Source organism: Cetorhinus maximus, chromosome 19, assembly GCF_964194155.1.
Source record: "Cetorhinus maximus chromosome 19, sCetMax3.hap1.1, whole genome shotgun sequence".
Lineage (NCBI taxonomy): Eukaryota > Metazoa > Chordata > Chondrichthyes > Lamniformes > Cetorhinidae > Cetorhinus > Cetorhinus maximus.
Window position 1 is genome coordinate 89067912 of NC_135897.1, and position 14445 is coordinate 89082356.

Genomic DNA, 14445 nt, shown 5'->3' on the forward strand with positions numbered 1-14445 from the left:
TTTCAGCATTTGAAGAACCTTTTACTAGGGTCATGATTGATTGTGTAGGACCCCTCCCGAAGATTAAAGATGGAAATCAGTACTTAAATCACAATAATGAGTTGTGACTACAAGGTTTCCTGAAGCAATACCTTTGAGAGGTACGAGATTGTAAAGAGAATTGTAGAAGAGCTGACAACATTTTTTACAAGATATGGTTTGCCTAAAGAAATACAAATCAGATCAGGGTTCAGATTTCATGTCACAGCTGTTTAAGGAAGTAATGAACAGGTTGGAGATAAAACAGTTTAAGTCAACCAGCTTACCATCCTGAGTCACAAGGGGCTTGGGAAAGATGGCATCAAACTTTAAAAACTATGATGAGGCCATATAGTCAGGACTATCCACAGGATTGAGATAGGGGAATTCCATTCTTGGTATTATGGATGTTCCTAATGCATCAACTGGTTGTAGTCCTAGTTTATGGTCATGAGGTAAGGGGACCTCTGAAATTAATTCATGAGAAATTGGTGGGTCAAATTCAGAAACTACTCTGCTGGATTATGTAACAAACTTCAGAGAAAGATTGGACAGAGCATGAGAGTTAGCTAGGGAACATTTAAGCATATCACAGCAAGTGATGAAAGTAAAGGCAGACAGGAAAGCTACAGCTCGCAGTTTTGTTGCTGGGGAAACAGCAGTTACTGTTACCAGTACTGGCTGACTCATTAAAGGCAAGGTTTAGTGGGCCTTACAGGATTGAAAAGAAGCTGAGTGAAATAAATTGTTTAATAAATACTCCAGATAGAAGAAAGAAGCAGAGGGTGTGTCATGTAAATATGCTTACTTTGACAGGGAAGAGGGCCAAAAAGGAGGTATTAATGGTGGTAGAAAAAGAGAAAGAGGTAGAAATTCAGGATTCTGAAATTTATTTTCTTTTAATCAAATTAGATAATGAGGGGGTACTTGAAAATTTAAATCTAATGCTGAGTCACCTTCCAGACAAGTGTCAAAGTGACTTGGAAAAGCTTTTGTAGTCACACAAAGCTATTTGTGGGAATTAGCTGGGGAGGACAAATTTAGCTATACATGATCTGCGTGTAGAGGTTTAATCTTCAATAAGGAAACATCCTTATCGATTAAATCTAGCAAAGTTATCACAAATACAGAAAGAAATTGAATTCATGCTTCAAATTGATGTCATTGAATCTAGTTGCAGTAACTGGAGTTTGCCTATTGTGCTAGTACCAAAAGCGGCTGGAATACAAAGACTGTATGTGGGCTATCGAAACGTGAATGCGGTGACAAAAGCGGATTATCCTACATCACGGTTGGAAGATTGTGTTGAGAAAGTGGGACAATCAAAATTTATTACAAAGATTGACTTGCTCAGAGGATATTGGCAAGTACTGCTATCGGAGAGAGCAACGGAGATATCAGCTTTTGTGACGCCAGATGGACAATATCGGTGTAAAGTCACGTCATTTGGTATGAAAAATGCACCTGCAACATTTCAGACTGACAAACAAAGTAAATGCAGGACTGAACAATTGTGCTGTTTACATTGACAACTTGATAGTTTTCAGTCAAACGTGGGAGGAGTATTTATAATATCTGAAAGAATTATTTAACCGATTACAAGGAGCTAATTTGGTAATGAACTTGGCTAAAAGTGAATCTGCAAAAGCACAAGTTACATATCTAGGCCATACCATTGGACATGGTAAGGTGGCTCCAAGGGTTGTAAAAGTCAAAGCTTTTGTAGATTTCCTCGTGACTACAACGAGGAGTTTTGAGATTCCTGGACATGAGTGGGTTTTACCGGAAATTTGTACCAAATTTTAGCAGTATGGTTGCTCCATTGACTGAACTATTAAAAAAGAAAGTCGATAATGGGGATCCTGTAGATATAGTATATCTGGACTTCCAGAAGGCCTTTGATAAGGTGCCGCACAAAAGATTAATACACAAGATAAGATCACACGGAATTAGGGGTAATATATTAGCTTGGATAGAGGATTGGCTAACCGACAGAAAGCAGATAGTCGGGATAAATGGGTCTTTTTCTGGATGGCAAGCTGTAACTAGTGGGGTGCCACAGGGTTCGGTCCTTGGGCCCCAACTATTTACAATCTATATTAATGATTTGGATTCGGGGATAGAAGGTACTACACCTAAATTTGCAGATGACACCAAAATAGGTGGGAAGGTAAGTTGCAATGAAGAAATAAGAAATTTACAAATGGATATGGACAGGTTAGATGAATGGGCCAAAATTTGGCAGATGGAGTTTAACGTGGATACGTGTGAGGTTATCCATTTTGGTTGGAAGAATAAAAAGGCGACTTATTGTTTAAATGGAGAGAAACTTCAGAATGCTTCAGTGCAGAGGGATCCGGGTGTCCTCGTGCACGAATCGCTGAAAGCTAGTATGCAGGTACAGCAGGTAATAAGGAAGGCAAATGGAATTTTGGCGTTTATTGCTAAAGGGATAGAGTATAAAAATAGGGATGTGTTGTTGCAACTGTACAAGGCATTGGTGAGACCGCACCTGGAGTACTGTGCACAGTTTTGGTCCCCTTACTTGAGGAAGGATGTAGTTGCACTGGAGGCGGTTCAGAGGAGGTTCATTAGATTGACTCCAGAGATGCGGGGCTTGTCTTATGAGCAGAGATTGAGCAGTTTAGGCCTATATTCGCTAGAGTTTAGAAGGATGAGAGGAGATCTAATTGAGGTATATACGATGCTAAAGGGGATAGACAAAGTAAACGTGGAGCGGATGTTTCCTTTTCTGGGGCATTCTAGAACGAGAGGCCATAGTTTTAGGCTAAGGGGTGGTAGATTTAAATCAGAGATGAGGAGGAATTACTTTTCACAAAGGGTCATGAATCTGTGGAATTCACTACCTCAGAGTGCAGTGGATGCCGGGACGCTGAATAAATTTAAGGAGGAGATAGACAGATTTTTAATTAGTAATGGGTTGAAAGGTTATGGGGAGATGGCGGGAAATTGGAGTTGAGGCCGAAATGAGATCAGCCATAATCGTATTGAAAGGCGGGGCAGGCTCAAGGGGCTGAATTGCCTACTCCTGCTCCTAGTTCTTATGTTATGTCCAATATAGACAGAGTTGTCAGAAGGTATTTGAAAACTGTATTGACTACCAATTTTGGCAGTACCCAATTATGCCAAGTAATTTAATTTGGCCTTTGACGCAAGTTACAAGATGACGACACTGGAATTGAGAAACTGATAGGTTGTTTTTCACCGAAGTTGAATGTACAACAGAAAAAATATTCAATGATTGAAAAGGAGACTCTGGGTCTGGTGTTAGCATTGCAGCATTTTCAGATTTATGTTGCAAACAATTTGTCAGAAACAATTGTTTGTATAGACCACAATCCTTTAAAGCTTCTGGACAAATTTCGAGACAGACGTACAAGGCTATTCAGATGGAGTTTATTACCGCAACCATTTAATCTACAGATTAATAATGGGGCTGGACGAGGAAATCTAATTGCAGATGCATTGTCAAGAGTTTGAAGCTCAAAAAGGAAAATTGGACATGTATAAACCTGGATACTGGACTGGAATGATTTCTGTTGATATCAAGGATTTGTATATATAGTTATGGTAATGCATGTATCTGGTAATGTAATAGTATGAGAATATAGATAAATATAGGAGATAGTGTACAATGGATTAAGAAAATGAAGCCGTCTTTTTAAATTATGACCGTTCATTTTCCAGTAAGGAGGGGGGGTGCCATGAAAATATAATAATCTTCATAATATTGTGATTTATTGTAAAGCTAGGTTTGGATTAGTTTCTCTGTGTGTATTTGTGTATGGGGGATTTAATTGAATTGCAGAGAGTTGGTCCGGAGCTTTTGAGTGATCAAAAGGGAAGCTAGGTTTGAAATGCTAAATATGTAAGCATGGCTGAAGGTTTAGAATGTGAGGTGTGAGGAACATTTGCATTTTTAGATAAACCAGAGTAATCTGAAATTCAAAGAGATGGCAAGATGTTATACTTAGCCGCAAGGTGTTAAGCCAAACAGTGTGTATATTTATTTCCCAACGGTTACTGATAATATGAGTGCTATGAAAGATTTATATTATTAAAAAAGGAAAGTTGCAAAGACATTTTGAAACAATGGAATTTATATTAAAAAGGGAGAAACGTGTATAAAGGAGATGAGGTTGTATGTAAGGGGGAAGGCATTCTAAGATCGAACAAGTGTGAAAAGTGTCCATTATCAATGCAACAAATTGCTGTCTACAGGAACCGAAGTTAAAAAAGCTCACTTTAAATTTCCCTGTCCAAGGTATTTTGTGCTTTGCCTAGATCTGTTAGGTCTAGTTGCTTTTACTATTGCCTTAATGGAGGTGTAACTGGGAGTCAGGTTAATAGGGGAGCTAGGAGTTATCTTAGTAGTAATTTGCAGACCTGTGCTTAAAATCTTTTCTTTTATTAATAAATGTTTAATTTAATTTTGTAAAAAACCTCTTAAATCTCAGTGAATTCATTACTACTAATGAATTCAAGGCATGCATCTCGAAATAAAAATACAAATTGCAAAACAGTTGTGACAGCTGTTTCAACTTGGATTTAAGCAGCTCAGCATTTACCATCCACTGTACCGTCACAGACTACACTCGCCTGGTTCTATCCTTTCTATCTAATTGAATATCACTTGCAATGGCTTCTCTTCCTGCTCCTACACTGTTATCAATGGTGTCCCCCAAGGATCTATTCTCAGCCTCCTCCTCTTTCTCATCTACGTGCTGCTCCTTTGACGACATCATACAAAAGCACAACATTAATTTTCTCATTTACACTAACAGCACCAGCTTCACATCATCAACACCTCTCTCAACACCTCCATCGTTGCTAAATTATCAAGGCTGCTTGTCCGACATTCAGTACTGAACAAGCAGAGATTTCCTTCAGTTAAATATTGGGAAGACGAAAGCCATTGTCTTTGGTCCCTGGCAAAAACTCTGTTCTCAGATACCAACTCCAACCCTCTCCATGGCAACACTTTGACACCAAACCAGATTGTTTGCAACCATGGTGTCATATTTGACTCCAAGATAAGTTTCTAACCACATATCCCCAACAGCACCAAGATTGTCTATTTCCATCTTTATGACATCAACAGACTCCATCCTTACCTCAGTTCATCTGGTTCTACTTTAAGACGCTCCTTAAAACCTAACTGTTTGACCAAGCTTTTGGTCATCTGCCCTAACAATGACTTATGTAGCTCCGTGTCAAAATTTGCCTCAAGAGTGTACTATAGGCCCCCAAACAGTCAGAGAGAAATAGAAGAACAGATATGTAGGCAAATTTCAGAGAAGTATAAAAATAATAGGGTTGTAATAGTGGGGGATTACAATTTCCCCAACATTAACTGGGTTAGTAATGGTGTGATAGATTTAGAGGGAGCGGAATTCTTAAAATGCAACCAGGAGAGCTTTTTAAGCCAGTATGTAGAAGGTCCTGGACTTAATTTTATGGAATGAAGCTGGGCAAGTGGTAGAGGTATCAGTGGGGGAGCATTTTGCAGACAGTGATCATAACTCCGTTAGATTCAAGGTTGTTATGGAAAAGGACAAGGATGGGCCAGAAATCAGAGTTCTAAATTGGGGCAAGGCCGATTTTAATAAGACCAGATATGATTTGGTCATAGTGGACTGGGAGCAGCTACTTTTAGGTAAATCTGCGTCAGAGCAGTGGGACTCCTTCAAGAAGAAAATAGGGAGAGTATAGGGCCAACATATTCCACTAAAGACAAAGGGTGGGACCAACAAATCCAAGGAACCCTGGATGTCGAGGGGTATACAGAATTGGGCAAAGAGAAAAAGGGAGGCTTATGGCAGATACCGAGGGCTGAAAACAGAAGCGGAAGCCCTAGAGGAGTATAGAATGTGTAGGAGGGAACTTAAAAAGAAAATTAGGAGAGCAAAAAGGGGCCATGAAAAAACATTGGATTTTCCTTTATTTTACCTGCCAAAGTTATTTTACAAGTACATTAAGAGTAAGAGGATAAGATAACTAGGGAAAGAGTAGGGCCCATTAAGGAGCATAATGGTAATTTGTGTATGGAGCCGGAAGACGTAGGTAGGGTTCTAAATGAATACTTTGTGTTGGTGTTCACAAGTGAGAGGGACGAAGTGGGTATGGAAATCAGGCAGAAGGACTGTGATATAATTAGTATAGAAAGGGAGGAGGTTCTCAGTGGTCTGGCAGGCTTAGAAGTAGATAAATCTCCAGGCCCGGATGAAGCGTATCCCAGGCTGTTGAGTGAGGCAAGGAGGGGAGATAGCAGGGGCACTGGCAATAATTTTCAATACCTCTCTGGCCACAGGAGAGGTGCCAGAGGACTGGAGGACAGCCAGTGTGGTACCGTTATTCAAGAAGGGAGGAAGGGATAAACCAGGGAACTACAGGAACGTCAGTCTAATCTCAGTGGTGGGGAAACTATTGGAAGCAATTGTGAGGGACAGCATTAATCTACACTTGGAGAGGCAGGGATTAATCAAGGACAGTCAGCGTGGTTTTGTTAAGGGGAGGTCACGTCTGACCAATTTGACTGAATTTTTCGAAGAGGTGACCGGGTATGTAGATGAGGGCAATGCATTTGACATAGTCTACTTGGGCTTCAGCAAGGCTTTTGATAAGTCCTGCATGGGAAACTGATAACAAAGGTAAGAGCCCATGGGATCCAAGGCAATCTGGCAAATTCGACCCAGAATTGGCGGAGTGGCAGGAAGCAGAGGGTGATGGTCGAGGGGTGTTTTTGTAACTGGATGCCTGTGTCCAGTGGGGTTCCACAGGGATTGGCGTTGGGTCCCTTGCTGTTTGTAGCATATATAAACGATTTAGACTTGAATTTAGGAGGATTGATCAGTAAATTCGCAGATGACATGAAAATTGGTGGGGTGGTAAATAATGAGGAGGATAGCCTTAGATTACAGGAGGATATAGGCAGGCTGGTCAGATGGGCTGATCGGTAGCTAATGGAATTTAATCCAGATAAGTGTGAGGTGATGCACTTGGGCAGGACAAACAAGGCATAGGAATACACGATGAATGGTAGGACCCTGGGAAGCACCGAGAATCAGGGGGACCTTGTTGTGCATGTCCACTGGTCCCTTAAGGTAGCGGGACAGGTAGATAAGGTGGCTAAGAAGGTATATGAGATACTTGCCTTTATTAGCTGAGGCATAGAATATAAGAGCAGGGAGGTTACGCTGGAACTGCATAAAACGCTGGTTAGGCCACAGCTAGAGTATTGCGTGCAGTTCTGGAATCCACATTATAGGAAGGATGTGATTGCACTAGAGAGAGTGCAGAAGAGATTTACCAGGATGTTGCCTGGGCTGGAGAGTTTTAGTTGTGAGGAGAGATTGGATAGATTGAGAGATTGGGGTTATTTTCCCTGAGCAGAGGAGATTGAGGGGGGACATGATTGAGGTGTATAAAATTATAAGGGGCATAGATAGGGTAGACAGGAAGGAACTTTTCCCTTTGGTGGAGGGATCAATAACCAGGGGGCATAGATTTAAGGTAAGGGGAGGGAGATTTAGAGGGGATGTGAGGAAGAATTTTTTTACCCAGAGGGTGGAGGGAATCTGGAACTCACTGCCTGAAAAGGGTGGTAGAGGCAGAAACCCTCATAACATTTAAGAAGTATTTGGATGTGCACTTGCGATACCATGGCTTGCAAGGCTATGGGCTTAGTGCTGGAAAATGGGATTAGAATTACTCGTTTGACCAGTGCAGACCCAATGGGCCGAAGGGCCTTTTTCTGCACTGTAGGCCTCTATGATATCCCTGTGAAGTGCCTTGGGATGTTTTATTATGCCAAAGGCAATATGTAAATACAAGCATTGTATAATCTTTTGATAACACTTATTACTCCTGTGGAGTTACGCAGTGAAGGAACAAAAATTAAAATTAGCTTAATATTTTATATGCATTGTTGTTCTGCACCATTCGAAAACATTTCAAAAATAGAAAAATAGATAAATAATTGAGGTAAGAGTTGCTTCCTATAATGAGGTGGAGAGATGTATTTATTTAGACAAGCGTTGTATGTGAGGGCAATAAATTGACAGCTGATAAGTAAACTATTTTCCCAGAGAACAAAATCCAATATCTGGGAAGATTTCTTTGGAACTTCTTTCCAAGATCTACTACTTGAATGCACACCTTCCAGAATTGCTTATATCCCAACATACCAAAACTATTTGGAGAAGCATGAACTCGACTCGTAGTGGCATAGGTTTTAAAACATTGCAAAAATTAGGTAGTATTTTAAGCAGACCCTCGACTTACGTTTTCCAGAGATTCAAAATAGATAATACTATTAATTGGACTGTCATTTCAGGATTTCTCACAACAATAGGCAAACAGCAGGGAATCTCTCTAACGAGCTCAACACTTCCTTGTGAGCAGTTACTCAATATCCAGGAGCTAGCTGACGACGAGTTCTCAGCCAGGAATTTAAATATACATCACAACTTAAACTAGCAAGACACAGAATTTCAAAACAGAGGTGAAAAATAAAACAACATACTTACTTTTCTGTAGATCACTCCACTTCTTCTTGTCTGGCACAGTTACAGAATATGCACCATAACTGTAAAAATATCCAAGTGGAATAATTAAAAACCAACTCATTTGCATTATTTTAAAAAAGTGACAATTGGCTTAAATTATTAATGACATCACAATAACTATTGACATCACAGCAATCACAGCACATCAATGCATCCTGCATTGCGATATTCATTGACTAGTGATTTAGAATTTGGTGGAGTTAGGAACTTCAGGTTTGGGGAGTAACTAGGGTAAACAGTGTAGAGTTAGAAATTGTGGTTCGTGTTTGAAACTGCTATTTTAGGACAGCAGAAACGTTCTCCATTGTATCATCGTCAATATTTATCCCTCAATCATTGTCACTAAAACAGATTAGTCAGTCATTATTGCAATGCTATTTGTGGGACCGTGCTGTGCACAAATCTGCTGCTGCATTTCCTACATTACAACTGTCACTGCATTACAAAAGTACTTTATTGGCTAAAGTGCTTTGGGAGATCCTGAGAAGCACTATTAACGCAAGATCTTTCATTTTGTTGTTTAGCACACTGTCCATTATAAAATGCCCACAATCTTAAAATTCCGAAATACAGCTCCTTCTGCAGCAAAGCTCCCATTTTGTCACATTAACCAAAAGACAAAAGAAGCTCATAAGGCAAGTCCTGAACACAGCTACAATTTGCAGTCTTGGAATGTGTTGCTACATTAAAAGACGCTATATAAAATGCAAGCTGTTGCTATTATTACTGTCTCATAGTACTGTAACAAGAAATTTTTGCTCAAAACAGATTTCTTACCTGTGTATTGTTTTTTGAGTTGACTTCTGTGGAGTTGATTTTTGATGGGTGGCAACATATCTCCGCGAGACCGTAGTGCTGCCCTTGCCTACACCTGCTGTATCCTTACCTGTACTTATAACCTTGCTTTCACCTATCTTCTTACCTGCATTTATTGTTGTAGCCTTACCTGTATTTGTACCTTTATCCACACCTGTACCCCTACTCACACCTGGACCCTTACCCATGCCCTTAACTGGGACCCTCTGCCCCCCCAGCCCATCTTTACCCATTGCTCCACTCTCATCATGATCACCGTCCCGCAATATCCCCCGAGTTGTGGCGGGCTGAGGCCCCGCATGGATTATCCTGGGTTTTCTCACAACCGAGTATGGCATATCTAAATGTAAATAGAAAACAAGAATGTCTCTCTCGCGCGCGCCCTCGCTCGCTAACGGCTGCTAACGCGCAGGGGCCGCCGGGAGATGGAGGCCGTTCGGTCACACGCCTCTATCTGATGCTGTTGCATTGTTAATGTGGGAACTACAGTACCCAGAATCCCAGGCGGCGAACAGATTTCCGGCGAGGAGACGCTGAGCTCGGCTATAGCATTACTATAGCAACAGCAGCAGTCCCTTTATTAAAGGGCCAATTTCCTGCCTTTCAAAACACTTAAAAGATTATTTCTTAAGCAATTCAAACCGCCACAAACGTTTATGTATTATTTAGATTTAGAATTTTATTCTCTGTGAGTAGTAATAGTTTTGATAGTCAGATTTAAACATAAATTAGCTTTAGGAAAAAGTTTTCATAGACCTTTGGCTATCATGGACTTCAATGGCTCGGCAGCACCACTACTGACCGAGCTCACCGAGTCCTAAAGGACGTATCTGCTCGACTGGGTCTGCGGAAGGTGGTGAGGGAACCAGCAAGAGGGAAAGACCTACTTTACCTCATGCCCACCAATCTGCTTGCAGAAGATGCATCTGTACATGCCAGCATTGGTAGGATTGACTACCGCACAGTTCTCATGGAGACGCAGTCCTGTCTTCACATTGAGGGTACCTTCCATCGTCTTGTGCTGAATAGGATAGATTTCGAACAGATCTAGCAACTCAAGACTGGGCATCCATGAGGCGCTGTGGGGCATCATCAGCAGCAGAATTGCACTCAACCACAATCTGTAACCTCATGGTCCAGCATATCCACCACTCTACCATTACCACCAAGCCAGGGGATCAACCCTGGTTCAATGAAGAGTGCAGGATGGCATGTCAGGGGCAGCACCAGGCATACCTAAAAATGAGGTATCAACCTGGTGAACCTACAACAGAGGACTACTTATGTGCCAAACAGCAAGTAATAGTCAGAGCTAAGCAAATCCACAACTAATGGATCAGATCTAAGCTCTGCAGTTCTGCCACATCCAGCCGTGAATGGTGGTGGACAATTAAACAACTCGTTGGAAGAGGAGTGTCCACAAATATCCCCATCCTCAATGAAGGGGGAGCCCAGCACATCAGTGCAAAAGATAAGGCTGAAGCATTTGCAACAATCTTCAGCCAGAAGTGCTGAGAAGACAATCCATTTTGGCCTGCTCCGGAGGTCCCCAGCATCACAGATGCCAGTCTTCAACCAATGCAATTCACTGCACATGATATCAAGAAACGGCTGATGGAACTGGATACTGCAGAGGCTATGGGACTTGACATTATTCCAGCAATAGTACTGAAGACTTGTGCCCCAGAACTTGCCATGCCCCTAGCCAATGTTGTTCCAGTACAGCTACAACTCTGGCATCTACCCGGCAATGTGGAAAATTGCCCAGGTATGTCCTGTACACAAATAAAAAGCAGGACAAATCCAACCCGGCCAAATACCACCCCATCAGTCTACTCTCGGTTATCAGTGAAGTGATGGAAGACATCATTAACAGTGCTATCAAGCGACACTTGCTTAGAAATAACCTGTTCACTGATGCTCAGTTTGGGTTCCACCAGGGTCACTCAGCTCCTGACCTCATTACAGCCATGGTTCAAACATGGACAAAAGAGCTGAACTCCAGTGGAGAGGTGAAAGTGACTGCCCTTGACATCAAGGCAGCATTTGGCCAAGTGTGGTATCAAGCAGCCTCAACAAAACTGGAGTCAATGGGAATCAGGGAGAAAACTCTCCGCTGGTTGGAGTCTTACCTAACACAAAGGAAGATGGTCGTGGTTGTTGGAGGTCAGTTATCTCAGCTCCAGGACATCACTGCAGGAGTTACTCAGGGTATTGTCCTAGGCCCAACCACCTTCAGCTGCTTCATCAATTACCTTCCTTCCATCATAAGGTCAGAAGTGGGGATGTTCGCTGATGATTGCACAATGTTCAGAACTATGTGTGATTCCTTAGATACTGAAGCAGTCCATGTCCAAATGCAGCAAGACCTGGACAATATCCAGGCTTGGGCTGGCAAATGGCAAGTAACATTCGTGCCTCACAAGTGCCAGGCAATGACCACCTCCAACAAGAGAGAATCTAACCATCACCCTTGACATTCAATGGCATTACTATCGCTGAATTCCCTACTATCAAATCCTGGGGGTTATCATTGATCAGAAGCTGAACTGGACTTGCCATATGAATACTGTGGCTGCAAGAGCAGGTCAGAGGCTAGGAATCCTGCGGCAAATAACTCATCTGCTGACTCCGCAAAGCCTGTCCACCATCTACAAGGCACAAGTCAGGAGTTTGATGGAATACTCTCCACTTGCCTGAATGAGTGCAGCTCCAGCAACACTGAAGAAGTTTGACACTATCCAGGACAAAGCTGCCCACTTGATTGACACGCCATCCACAAACATTCACTTTCTCCACCACCGACGCACAGTGGCAGGAGTATGTACCATCTACAAGATGCGCTGCAGGATATCACCAAGCCTCCTTAGACAGCATCTTTCACATCCACGACCACTACCATCTAACAGGACAAGGGCAGCAGATGTATGGGAACACCACCAACTGGAAGTTGCCCTTCAAGCCACACATCACCCTGACTTGGAAATATATCACCATTTCTTCACTCTCGCTTGGTCAACATCCTGGAACTCCCTCCCTAACAGCACTGTGGGTGTACCTACATCACATGGATTGCAGCAGTTCAAAAAGACAGCCCACCACCACTTTCTCAAGGTCAATTAGGGATGGGCAATAAATGCTGGCCTCACCAGTGACATGCACATCCCACTAATGAATGAAAAAAAGCTCATCTTAAGGTTAGGAAAGCTAGTATCAGAGCTGCCAAAATGCCACAATGGGAAATAGGGTTATGGCTATCTATGGTAGTTGTAGTATAAGGGTCAGGCACATATAGGGTTAAAGTGGGACTGAGTACAGTACCGCCCACGCAGTGACCTTTATGACCCACACTCAGGGTCATCTGAGTGTTGGATAGATCTGTGTGTACCAGCGAGCAGGACGACAGCTCCCAAGTTGTACCCTTCACTGTATATTTGTAAATAATTATAAGAATCTATAAAGACTTAGTTAACGTACGTATGACTACAAAGACTTCTTCAGACCTACTGAACTGTAACCAACATCCTACAACAGTAGCTACAGTAAAATCTTTTATTTTAGTTATGTTCGGATAGTCCAGAGGGTGATGGAGGACTGCATAGGCACTTAAAGAATCCCTTAAGGCAGGTTTAAAACTGGGTTATGGCATGCGGTGGATATGGTTGATGACAAAAATTCTAAAGGAGAGGCAGGAAGACGAGAATAGGATTTGGTGCTTGAAGAAGAAGTTGCCGGAGAAGCAAATGGAGATGTCTAAATAAATCATGTTGCCACCACCATGTTTGAGCTGGAGATCGAGTTAGTGGGAAATATGGCTAGATATGGAGGCTCTGACATGAAGCAAGGGGTTGCCATCTTTGAGTCTAGTTTTAGTCTGAATGTCAACATAAACTTCTATAATAAGATAATGCTAACAAGTGCAGAAATAATAGGGCAGTGATAATAGGGGATGTCAGCTACCCAAATGTTAACTAGGATAAATCGGTGTTAAAGTTATAGAGGGCTTAGAATTCTTAAAATGCATTCAGGAGAACATTTTTAGGTAGTACGTAGCAACAAGAGAACAAGAAATGGGACAGTTCTGGACTTAGTTTTACGTAATTAAACTGGGCAGGTGGAAAGGTTATCAGTGAGAGAGCATTTTAGCAGCGTTATCATACTTCATTTAGATTTAGCATAGTTAAAGAAAAGGACAAGAGTAAATGCTTTCAAATGGGGAAAGCCCAATTTTACTGAGCTGAAATGTGATTTGGCAAAAGTGGACTGTACAGCTGCTTGAAGGTAAATCAGTGTCAGAGCATTGGAGGCAGAGAAAAAGAGAGGGTTGAGAACAAATATATTCCCGCAAAGGAAAGGGTGGGACTCCCAATCTAGATGCCCTGCATATCAACAAGCATACAGAGTAGGATAAGGCAAAAAAGGGACCTTATATCAGATTCTAAGAGCTCAATACTGTAGAAAACCTAGAGGAGTACAAAAAGTATAGGGTTGAAATTGAAAAGGAGAATTGGAAAGCAAAAAGAGGGAATGAAAATATATTTGCAAGTAAAATTAAGGAACTAAGTAAAGAGTAGAGCCTTTGTGTGCGGAGGTGGAGGACAAGGGCATAGTTCTTAATTAATACATTGCTTCTGTCTTCCCAAAAGAGGGGGATGATGCAGACATTGTAGTTAAGGAGGAGGAGTGTGAAATATGGGATAAACATAGTGAGAGTGGAAATATTAAGTGATTCAGCATATTCGGAAGTAGCTTTGCATGAAATGTATCCCAGACTGCTAAAATAAACAAAGGAGGAAATAGCAGAGGATCTGATTATCATTTTCCAATTATCCCTGGCTATAGGTGTCAGGGGACTGGAGGCTTGCTATTGTACAGTTGTTCAAAAAGGAAGGAAAGGAGAGACTCAGTAATTACAGACCAGTCAATGGTGGGCAATTGGAAAAAGTGCTGAGGGGCAGTATTTATCATCATTTAGAGAGGCATGGATTAATCAGGGACAATTCGTGTGGATTTATTAAGGAAA

At 41.7% G+C, this 14445-nt stretch overlaps 1 protein-coding gene across 1 annotated transcript in view; it reads right to left on the reverse strand.

Moving 5' to 3' along the window:
• Positions 1 to 9823, reverse strand: part of LOC144694018 (uncharacterized) — a 29134-nt gene extending 19311 nt beyond the window's left edge. Inside the window, exons 1-2 of the mRNA XM_078564343.1 lie at positions 9384 to 9823; positions 8568 to 8626 (exon numbers count right to left, since the gene is read on the reverse strand). Coding sequence (XP_078420469.1) covers positions 8568 to 8626; positions 9384 to 9760 — 436 coding nt within the window. The 5' untranslated portion in view covers positions 9761 to 9823. The remainder of the gene's footprint in view (positions 1 to 8567; positions 8627 to 9383) is intronic.
• Positions 9824 to 14445: the final 4622 nt, after the last annotated feature.